Raw genomic sequence first — 12,401 nt, 5'->3', positions numbered from 1 at the left:
GATGCCGGCGATGACGATGTTCTGCAGTGTAATAATAGCTACGGCGACATGTTGTCCTCACTAACTCTACTAAATGAGATGGTGCCTGCAGTAAACTAGAACTTACTGAACCGGCTTCTTAGTACTCGTTTGTTGTAGCACTGCTGTAGCTGCTGTTGTCATGTGTACAAGTTGTATAACGCAGCTGACTGAGGAACGAATTGTGTACGCATATCGGAATTGATCAAGTATCCAAAACAGCACAACAAAAGTATTTGTAAACAGCCGTTGAATCGTATGCCATATAGACTTAGAGTCAGGGACGATGCTGAGGAAGGAGCTGGACCACGTAATGCTCAGTCGTCGGGAGCGTCAATCCGATCCTATTTAGTGTTAGTTTCCTGTTGCCAGCCGCGAATCTCTGCCATACCACACTCTACATTTCGTTTGTCGCTTCCGCTTTGGAACTTGTAGGACGACAGCCTTTATACTGCTTCTATTCTAAAATTACCCTTGCCAAAACGAGTAGTTGATCACAAATTCATCTCTATAGCCCGTATAAACCGTACGAGGCCTATGGCCTTTTTGACTACAACGAGACTATAACGGTAGTGTGAAACTAGTTCTCTGGTCAAAGCGATTCAAAACAGCACCACCGGTGGTTGTTACCATCGTAAGCGTGGATTGTCTCTGTGCCAACGGAATATGCTACGTGGTCAGCCTTGCCGATCAGTTGAGTGGACCATATCGACAGAATTCACCGGCGACAGCGATGAGAAGGCAATGGGACGACTGATTTCGAGCACTGAGTAGAAGGAAGGGGGTATTTCAAGCTGTGCGTTGTGATAATAGCGAACGCGACCGCGGCCGGCGAGATTGGCGGCTCATTCCGACCGCTCATTGTGTAATACATGAATTTATCAACCCATAGGTTTGATAAAAAAAATATCTGGATGCTTTTCTTTTCGTATGTGCGGTCGCATGCTGTTGTTTAGAAACAGCCAATCTATCATGATCAACTGTGGTCGTACCATACACAAACATTTTAGGCATAGATGCTTGACACCTAAGACCTGCCACAGACCACGGCTAACTCAACAACAGGACAACGGTGACCAGGTGGCTCCCGGCCAGAGACTGCAGTGAGCAGTTGTTGGCCTTCTCGGGTCGCGCATTCGTTGTATATGACTACGTATATCATCGAAAACGCCTATCCGATGCTTATCAGAATTTTTTTTGTATACGGAGAGGTACGTTAGCGTCTATCGCCGCTACTACTCTGTGTATCACTTGCGCTCTGTCCTGTTTTATGCTTTTGTTAAATAATGCATCTGGAATGGGAGATAGCAAATATGAGTAGGCTACGCGAGTGCACATCTCATAGAGCGGAACCGCTGGTTGTAAGAGCAGAATATGTAGAATCATTTTTGATGACTCGACTTTTTTGTTGTTCTCAGTCGTTTTTTTGTTTTTATTTTGGTGCTCTCACCGATGTCTTGTATTCGGCCTTCACTGTTCAACGTGAAAATGGTGCGCAACAATCCCTGAGTGTGTACTCAAAGGACATAACCCAGATCCCGCACGTCTGGCCTTCTACGTGTGGTAAAGGAACGATCGTACAGTGCTGGTATCTGTGTAGGTCACTCTTCTCCAAGGAAGAACTAACGTTTTTCTTTGCGCGCAGCTTTCTTCGTTTTCTTCAATTATTCTATCTTTGACTTTTCCTTCTTATTTTGCCTACAACAAAACCTCACGACTAACCGTAGCTGCCCTCGGCTACTGTGTCACTGGTAAATGGCTATGGAGCACTACTCCTGAAACGTTACGTCACACACTGCAAATAGCTTTCAACGTCTGCGAAAACACTGCAAACAGCGTTTGCGATCTTACGACAGAAAGCGACTACATTGAGAACAATAGCGTTTTTTTGCTGTTTCTACTAGAACAGACACATCTGTGCTATATCTTTACAAAAACTACTTCTTCCCTCTTAGTGATAAGTCGAAATACGCGGCTACGATATTGATTCCTCCTCAGGGTGTGTATTTTGTTTTAGATCACGTGGTACATATTGTGGAAAATAACGTTTGCCATCGCAATAATACGTATAAACGGAACAACAAAGTGAAGGATGAGGGCGCCTCGTTATGAATTGTTGTTAAATTAGGAAAAAAAGAGGAACAAGCAGAATAGCTTGACGCTACAAGGTAGATAGCTACCATAGTAGCAACATGAAATGTTCTAGTCAACCGTTAATCATGTGCACGTGATACAAGAACTCGGCAGCTCTAATTACCCTTTACTAACCACCCGAAAATGAACAGACGCCAACGTTTGGCAGCCGATGTATAGGCAATGTAAAAATTACAACAGATAATAAAAATCCCAGACTATCGCACCAACAGAAACAAGAAAAAAAAAATAGCAATACTCAGTCTTTGGCATGCAATTAGTTTAAACACAGTATGGCACGTCAGGTAATTTCTAGTTTGGATTTTCTTGATTCATTGATTGTGGACCGATGATCCGGACTTTGAAAAAATCATTGTCGAATGCAACGGTGGGTGTCGCGCTAGTAAAGTCAGTGTCTAGCAAACGTTTTCGGGATCAAAAGCACGTTAATGGAGAATATTTATTAGTGTTTTCCATCGTCATCGTGCCAACGGTGGTGTTAGGTCCAATTATTAAGTAGACAGCGAGCTCTGTCTTAATAGTTACTGTTCACTAAACTAAATTATGTAGACGCAGATGAGTGGTAGAGCTATTGCAGGTTAAATTCCGGTTTCGATTATATGCTAGCTGCGCAACCGATTTCAGATTGACTTTGTTTAGGATGCCAACGTATAGGGACCGTTTGGCATGGATTCCAACCCTGTTTTTTTTCGGTACTCGTGATCAGACCCGATTTCGTGCGACATCGCTGCTGATATTGGTAAATTAGTAATAGCGGTGTTGACTGTGACACTAGCACACGTGATCGTATTGGAGCGTTCATTGTTTGGTCGTCAGCAGATTACTTCCGACCCAGCTAGAGGTTTTTAATTTAACTTAACAAGGCATTCTGAGCGCAAAAGTCAGTTACCTATTTGCAAGGTGGACAGAGATACTTGTATAGAGCATACTAAGTATATTTGGTCTATTTCGGTAACCAACGAGAGATGTAAGTGATCCCACGACGTAAAGACGTGCAGAGTTTACCGGAATAGGATCGAATTCTAAAAGGTCTACTCCTCATGGGTAATACATAGAATAGTTTGCTGCCTGTCTATTCATATATTTATTGCAAGGCCGTTATCCTCTCTTACTTCTATAGGCCTTAAGCCATGCAGACCCTTTAAGCAAGGTATTTCGAGACTCCATCTAAGCCCATGATTGGAATTGTAATAGAGATTAGTTGTTCAACAGGATTACAACGAAGCACTTTTGGTTTTAGCGCTAAAACTTGATATTTATAAGAAAAGTAACTTAGCAGATTTCCCTCTCAGAAGTATAAAGTTATCCGAAAAATATCGCTTAAAATTGCGAGAGTGAAGACACACGCGCGGAGAAGGGCCTGTTCTTTTCATTAGAATGCCGTTCTGAAGTCAGCTGATTGAAACTGATTTTATTTAAAACAAGATTGTTTAAAAACTTCTTATAACAGCCAGACATCTATAAATATCTGCGCAAAGCTAAGACTCTACTTTTTCATGCGAAACAAGTTCTTCATAGTTTGACGTCCTTGCGTTAATAATCTAGTCATCAATCTACGCGTTCTGCTACCCTTCTTCTAACTTCTGATTGTGACATAGCTTTCGTCGCTAGCAGCAGCTACCGCAGCATTGGCGCTTTCGCATTCCGTTTGCCTCCTTTAAAACGTTTTTTTTTTTTTCATTAGGGCGTATTTCATATTTTTATTTCTTTATTACTTCTAAATGGGAACGAGCTTAAATTTCGCTGACTGTATTTCTGTGTTGAGCGACTGTTAGCTGAAGTTAGTTAAGGCCAGAAGGAGGGCTATACGCAATCAGTGAGGATAGTGCTCGGTGTCGAAGTAAAACGAGGAAAGATGACAACTACGACGACGACGACCCATTATGAGCTAGAGGACTTTACAGCAGTGAAAACGGTAGTGGCCTTCCAAAACGAACGGGAAAAAGGCGTAGCGATATAGGAAGGGCAGAAGCCGTGGTTAGAGTGGAAAGACTAAGTGGGCCAAGGCGAGGCAGTCGAAAATGATAGCCGACGGCGGAGAACGATGCACGAAGCGAAGGGCTAACCATGGCGACTGAGAATGAAATATATGCTTGAGGAAAAAGAAGTAGGGCAGGCAGGCAAAAAAGCTGAAAAAGGGCGTAATCTTTTATAGTAGTCCAGGGCTCTCAAACCCTCAGTTTGCGAAAGGTAGTGGTAAGCAAGTAGTCAAAGAATAGAAAAGATAGGCATAGCAAAGGAGAAAGAAAACCATCTCGAATATAAACCGAGGTAAAAAGCAGAAAAAGGAAGGAAAAGACAAATAATAATAATAAAGGCGTAATCAAAAGGTAGCGGGGCAGGCCAAAACCAGAAGGCTGAGGATAATCTTTAGAAGAAGGTAGACGGTGTTATAAGTGTCACTCGTACCATAGGTATATATGCTAGATGAACAGGGCAACGTTACCAGTGAAGAAAGCAAAGGTTTGAGGTGACATTTGTAAAAAGCCTAGAACAGAAGTTAGAGAAGATGTTACTTGTAGCAACGTTTGGGATGTCCGTCGTCGCTATTATCGCTGTGCCGCACTATATTAATAGAGAGGCTAACGTGCGTCTTGCGAGCGTGTGTTATTATCTAGAAATGATGATAAGGCCTCCCTATAGCTTTAGAGCTTACATTAACAGGAACGAATATTTACAGTGTTATGATAACAATTTCTTCGGGTTGCTTCCGGTCTTAATTTTTCGAAATTTTTGTTAACTTATGATGCAGAACAGCCAGAATAAGATTTGACTTACAGGTCCGAAAATTGAGGTTTTTTGCTATAAAAATATGCTTTCGTTTGTTTGGTTAAAAGAAAGAGCTTAACACATACGGGTTTTCATTCAATTCGTAACTCTCTGATGTTTTTACTGGTCGATAAATTAATCAGAACAAATATTTTGGGTAACTTCCGAAAAATTTCGGTTTCTTACAACTCAGCACTTTTTTTGCAAGGCCCAGTGCTCAAAATAGAAAGACGTACCCTTATTTATCAAAAGCAAGGCAGGTTGATTTTTCAAGCGTTGTCTGACGTGTATGCAAATGTCAATAAAGAAGCAATGAAGTGATATATTTATGTAGTAAATTTTACTTTTGAGATGCGTTTATTAACCTACTTTAGTTATGCGAGATTAACCTACTTTAGTTTGCGACAACTCGCATTCTCTTGCCGATACTGTTCTATTTACGAAACCACCTTTTACTCGTGGATGTGCTGATGTCAGGCGAAGACTCGCAACACGAAGCCTCTATCATAGTTCTTCCGACGTGCTCGCTTCGCAGCACGTTGATATTTTACACTGGGTGTAATGCAAGCTCAATCGTCTTCTGTGTTCACTCAGTCCCACTGAAACGGCTAGATCTCCTTCCGTTGCTGATACGGTATCTATCAGCGGCTAATGAAACATAGCCGTCTATCTCCATACCCTAAGCTTTAACATCCAACTGCATTAATAATGTACCGATTGGTATCCACATAGCGCCCACGCTGGCATCATCAATACCGCTATTCCTCCAGAACCTGTAGGATAAAGTCCGCCCTCTTTGGCCAGGTCGTAAACCTACTTCGGAGAGCGGTGAGTCGATTGGTGCTATGCGATTTCAGCACAACGGGAACCCTTGACTATCTGGGGAACCAAGGCCATTTTCTACGGAGGTCATAAGGCGTAAGGAACCATTAACGACATCGGCGGCTTCATCGGTTGGCGCGACAAGCAAAACTAGCAGCAATGTGTTACTGGCGGTTGCCGTAATACTACCAGCGCTGTTAGTTTTTTTGAATGGAAACAGGCGGAGATAACAGGACACGCATCGGAACAACATTAATAGGGAAGAATCGTTGGAATAAGAGGGTGGCAAGTTGGGGTTTTGTGGGCAGACGAGAAAGTTCTGCTTCGCTGCGCACTCTCACTGAACAGCAAAGATCTCCCCCGTCCAATGTAATCTAAACGAGTATCACACACCGCCGACAACAACCGATAGAAAGCGAATGCAGAGAACGAAGGCGGGCCGGAGAATGCGCGAAGTTTTCTACTAAGCCGGAGGCGCGGCACAAGACGGTTTTCTAAATACGTTCTCTGTTAGTTTTCTTACTTACTTTGTCCATTATTTTATTAAACAGGCTCCTCGTATTCCATTATACCACACATCCCGTAAATTGTCGATCTGCATGATTGATTTGCGTGTCCGTACATTCCTGCGATTGCCGTTTGACACAGCAGCTTCTGACTAAGAGCGGCGCAATAATCAGTCAATCAATCTATTTTTCATGTCTTTCAGTATCACCTGTCTGCGGCGATGGTCGCAGTTTGATTTACCTGCAATAGTCTCCTGCTGCTTTGTAAGTTTTATATAGAATGTAAGTTAAACAAATGCATACATGTTGTTTAAACAAACAACAAAATTTTGTGCCCAGATTTCGTCTGTTTCAAGGTGCAGGCGATCGACATCTTTGTATTGGAGCTCCCATATGCGCGAAACAGCTAAATAACCTTCGTGGCGATTTTCTGTTCTTAACACATAAGCATATTCTCTACTATTCTCGGCCTTGCCTATGTGCCGAGGTAGGTGAGAGATAATGAAGACTGGTTTCCAGGAGAGACCGAATTGTGACGGCAAATACGTGGTAGTTGCTAGAACGTGCTCACTCTTTACGAGCCTATTTCTAGTGACGTATCTTAAAACTTCCGAAGCCTTCAGAGTAGCGATTGCGAACCAATTTCAACAATTACATATATATATATATATACACATATATATATAATTAGGGTTAAAATGTACAGTGCGCGAGCCACGTGTTCTGCCTAATCCAGAAAAACGCAGGAAAAATAAGGCAAGGCACTAATGAAGCAACGCGTTTGCTCTAATTTGATACTTCTATTAACCCAGACTTTCCATTCTAGCACAAGCGAATGCGCCTATTTTAAGTTGGACTGTAATAATAACAAGGTTATGCCTTAGTCGTTGCGCACTGGCTACAGATCTAAAGACATTGCCTGTGTTCGTTTGAACGAGCGAAATCTCTTTCACCCGGGGTAATCTTGACAAATGCGTACCACCACCAGTGCAGCGGAATCAATGGCCATTTTGTTACTGTCGACGCAAACCAAGACTACGGCATCTAAGTGTACTAAGTAGGAAGGAGTTTGGTCCTTGTGTTTCATATCTATTTGGCAAAATAGGCCAAATCAAACGGGTTAAGCAGTACTGTTAGAACAAGGTTAACTGCTTAATTAGGTAACAGGCCATCTTTGCTGAACGCATTAACTGAGCTGACCGTGAGCTAAAACTGAAAAGCTTCTAACAGAGTTTTTGGCCACGAAGTGAGGGTCTCCGCAAACACTAATAGATTAGATAACTATGTGGAAGTAACTAATGGCCTTCCTCACGCCTGGAAAGCTAAAAATGTCACAGATTTTATAATAAGTCATTACATACGCTACAAAGGGTGGTTCGCAGCATGCATTATAAACGTTTGTTTGATGTTGCCATATGTAAAGATAACGAAGGCTTGAAAATCACTACAAAATAATAAAAAGACCTGTCCAATTGCAACTGATGTATAAGTTAAAAGAACACATTAGAGTGCCTGTAGTTCTAAACGGGTTTCGATGACTAAAATGGTTGCAAAGGAATGGGTTCGTCGCTATCTGAATGAGCCTTTCTTGAATGATTTTCTCGAATTCCCAATAGAACTTATGTGTCTTATTCGTCTACTGATAAACGAGCAAAAGCATTAAAGGTAAAAACGCTGTGAGTCGATTGAGCGTGAGAAGGACGGCATATCGTATAAGCTATTGTTCAACGTGTTATGAAATAAATTTAATGAACAAAAACAAGTTTTTTTTTTGTCGTAAACTGCGAATTGCTTTTGCCGACAGCTTCGGTTACGTAAACTGATCAGTACGAAAGCCCGATCGATGTTTTAACCTGTCTCTTTTTTTTTAAAATATCATTCCTGATAAGGGAAATGAAGATCTTCTTAGATATCCTTCACTGGATCCGTTTGCTCTTTTTTCTAAATAATGACGCCGGGTTGCGGTCTCATTGGCGACAACAGTAGAAAAACTGGCAAATTTACCACCAATTCTGGTAGCCGATTTCCTTCTTCTCACAGTTTCCCGAACGTCTCTGGACGTTGCTGGCCACCATTCTCTACGCTCAATTTGGCTATTCTGTACCCGTTCATCACCAACAGTTCCCTGCTGCTATTCGTCTTGCCAACGTGCGATAGCCTGCAAAATGCTTCGTACAGCGGAGTTCCTTTGTGGCAAGGACCTGTCTGCATTTGCTGATGTAGGGAACATGCTTCTGCCATTCCAGTGCTCTCTTCAGCTCTTCTTCCTCTTCCCAATTGTCGCAAACCGAATCTTTTGCCTCTGCGTGGCTTCCGCTTTTTATCCTGCCTTTTCCATGCCGTTTTGGCACACAGCCTGGGTAAAGGACCGTCTTGGCTTCTTCTGACTGGAACGGGTTCGTGGCTCCATTGCTCTACTATGGCACCACCTTCTCATACCCAAAGTCGTTTTCCATTTTTACATCCCTTTTTCTTACACCTGTCCGGCCTGACCTTTTTTAGTCGCTAGTGTTTCCAAGTCATTCGTTCACGTTTTTTAGTTCAATTCAGCAGCCCTTCAGCTACTGGCAAGCCGCCGATTTGCCCAATATCTTTTATTCGTTCACTCCATACTCCTTATGTTAACGGATACACTCTGCCAGCAGCTGGACGCATGGAGCGATATATACTTGCACTAGTATGCCCCTGTTTTTCCGCTTATGCTTGTCCGTTGCACTTTATCGTTGTTCGCACTGCCTGGTTGAATGTGTACGGCGTTTCGATCTAGCACGACAACACCACTCAGCGAGTATATGAAACGGCCGGGGCTGAGCGATGACAATGCCGCACATCATCGCCTGACCCTCCGATTGCGAAGAATCAACAAAGCCGTGGGCTTCGGGGCAGCATCAATGCAAGTATCAAGAGCCAAAGGTCTTGGTCAACTATACGTGTCTGGCTGCATGCTTTGCAGACGAGATGTTTAAAGACGATTTTACAGAAATTAAGTAACATAAAGCATGTTATAGAAAATTGTAATTAGATATTGTAAGGGTAAAGCAAGAAAATTCTTTAATTCATGCAAGTCCTCGAAAGCAAGCCTAGGTTGGCTTACTTTTTCTTCTGTTGTTTACTTTCAAGCTACCCTCTGCAACTGCTTCTTGGAGTGGCTGATATCCTCTAGGAAAACTGATAATTTTTTCAGGGTCCTTACTGAAGTTTCTTAATAGTTCCTAAAAACTAATTTTATAAAGTCTTTACAAAAAGTTTTCTAGACTCAGTATCCAGAAGTTATCATTACATTAACAGGTAGATATAGAAAATTGCGCGGGAAAAATACGACTTTGTTATCCAATTTGGGGTTAACACTACTTACCAGTTTTTTTCTACAAAATGAGCGAAGAAGTTTAACACAAAATTTCCCATTTAAATGAATAGAGTAAAAAAAGCTGACAAGCTCCATGCTCAGTCAAATCTGTTCCCTTAATGGAGTGTTTTATCACGAATTCTAACACATGCGCCGATAACCACTAGGCCTTCATTGTGTCAAAAGGTACATTCAATGCGCTGTCGATTTACAACACGTTGAATCTGAACTGCTGGAGTCTATCTTCGAGGCGTGTTAGAAACCATAACGAGTCGCTCAACGAAGACCTATTTTACGAATCATAATAGTTGAATCTAACAACAGTGTAGACATACAGGGGTTAACGTAAAACGTAATGAATCGCGATGAGGCAATCAATCACCTCGTCTCCATTGTCCCGTTTTCGCAACTGAAAAGTAAGTACTTTCAACGAGAAACTTTAGCAAATTCAGTAACCGGAAAGACACAAGGTTGAAGAGTTTGTGACTGCGGGGCTAAAGACGGGCACCCCATGTACTATGGTAGTGTCTATATAGATTTCCGAGTTGGATATTTTGCAGCACAATATTCTACCTTTTTACTGTTTTACATTTGGCAAAAGATTAGCTCCGGTGTATTGGCCCCAAATGACGCTGATTGCGCATCGTATGGTAGCTACCAATTTCACTTGTTCTGCGCAGGACACATAAATGTAGGCTAAACTATTAACAGTACGATAAACTAGCAGTAAGGACCCATTGAATTGGTAAATGTCAACGGGAAATTGATGTTAGAACGCCATTGTATCGTCTTTCGTAGATTATGCAGCCGCTTTTGATCCCTCGAAATGTAATGCATTAAAAATTACCAATAATATATAATATTTGATTAATGACTTATTTAATTAGCCAATTACAGATTAATTCACATTTCGATGATACAGCCGCAATGTAGCACAGCTCTTATTTTTCTCGATGACGGTTTCCTGTTATCGCCGTCTAGTTATCGACAGTGATCGTTTGATAGTTAACAGTCAATGATGATCACTGGCCGAGTCATTTGAGGCTAACTTTGCCCTTTAACTTACGTATGTCGATATTTAAAAATTAATTTATTACTTATGGAAAAGTTCGTAGCATTAGGTTCAACTGTGTGAAGCCCTCGTGGACACAGTCTGCGACTTGCCTCGACTACCCATTTGACCTCAGTGCGCCTAACTCTATTAGGGCAAGTTTCAATGCACACAACTTCTTATTCTATTTTCCACATTTACCGCAATTAATAAACGTATTGCAGCGTTCGTTTACCGATCTCTAAATATTCATAGAACAACAGAAAAGGCTGGGAAAGCTGGCCATTGGTTTTGCTAAATTGATGACAACCGACCCACTATGTAATATGCTTTCGTGTAAAATGTTCTTATTAATGACATGTTGACAAGGACTGTCTGCATTTAGTATTTTTTACCCTGAACATGATACACCAAGCACAGCATCGTGAGGTATTGGTAATCGGGAGACCTGTATACTTGAGATAATTTCTTAGCGGAGTTTCCTGGCTGAATAATCACACGTGTAACACAACATACTGTACATCCAAAGCGTATGCCTTAGAAAAAATAATAATCGTTTGTTTGCTATTAATCGAGAGCTGCGATAAACATTGAAGTAATGGTTTCCGTGTAACTTTTCCGGGTTGTGGAAGATGGCCCTTCTGTCAGATAGACTACAGTTTGAAAGATATTGGTTTGTTTCTGTTCTGTTTTAGTAACGTATTTAACTTGAATTAATCATTCGCGTTTTTTCCAGGTGCGTATTTTGGTCAGCAAATCGCACATCGGTTGTCGCCACCGTTCTCGCATCGAACAGACTCATCCGCGAAAACTGGAACCTCAGATATTCGGCGTTTTTCTTATTGTGTCCAATACCTCTTAACTCAGGCCTTCCTAGGGATTACGTGCCCCATGCTGTAAGTACATGTATATATACAATGTTTTCGACGCGTATCTATAATATATTTAATTTTGGATGCTTTCGTCGCTATTGCTACATAAGTACAAGGTGTGGAGCTACCTACCTGACATCATGGAATGCACAGCTCAAGCCGAACCGTTGTCAGTCGGCCATTGTGAATACGAAATAGAGCTTTTCCATCCGCTACGGTGTGCCGACTCTCTTTCAAACTAAGGATCTAAGCGCTAACAGTGTACAAATTCGGCACATAAGCAGATGTTCTGTGGACGCGCTTGCTGATAATTTTCTGCTTTGAATCAAACGAAACACAATGCTGTTGTGGATCACGCGACCCCAGCCAGAAGCTGTGATCAAAGACAGCTGGACATGCAAGCATTCAAAAAATTGTACAACATGTACTGAAACACTTCCATATTGGCCTCGTCATATATACACAAGTTAGGAAAATGCTGGCTTGTTATCAAGGTTTCCGAAGTCCAAAGCCTAGAACGCAGAAGGCGTGTATTCCGTAGTCTGTTCCTATTCAGAAGTAGCTACAGTTATGAAGGCTATCAATTGCAGAGAATGCCGAGGTACGTACGCTCAAGTGTCAATGTGTGTGGTTTCAGCAGCCGAGGAGAAAACATCAATTTAAGTTGACAGAGCAGGCCTCCAGGGAATGACTAGCCCAGATGCAGACGGTCGTAAACTGTGCTAATAATATCCTGCGTATTTGTATCGCTTTTGCTCTGTAAAAAAGAAACGTAAAGAAAATAAGTCTCATTTGGTGCCGGTATTATAAGGACCTAGAGCTAATTTAATACTAAATGTTTTATACGTACATAATATACGCAT

General features: G+C 41.8%; 1 protein-coding gene across 1 annotated transcript in view; it reads left to right on the top strand.

The window, feature by feature from the left end:
• LOC111266625 (uncharacterized) overlaps window positions 1-12,401 on the top strand; it is a 111,683-nt gene that overhangs the window by 42,402 nt on the left and 56,880 nt on the right. The window contains exon 3 of the mRNA XM_022844262.2: window positions 11,403-11,562. Coding sequence (XP_022699997.1) covers window positions 11,403-11,562 — 160 coding nt within the window. The remainder of the gene's footprint in view (window positions 1-11,402; window positions 11,563-12,401) is intronic.

The sequence above is a fragment of the Varroa jacobsoni genome, unplaced genomic scaffold, assembly GCF_002532875.2.
Source record: "Varroa jacobsoni isolate VJ856 unplaced genomic scaffold, vjacob_1.0 scaffold_1104, whole genome shotgun sequence".
NCBI lineage: Eukaryota > Metazoa > Arthropoda > Arachnida > Mesostigmata > Varroidae > Varroa > Varroa jacobsoni.
The sequence above is the reverse complement of the archived record's forward strand: the minus strand, read 5'-3'. Positions and strand labels throughout refer to the sequence as shown.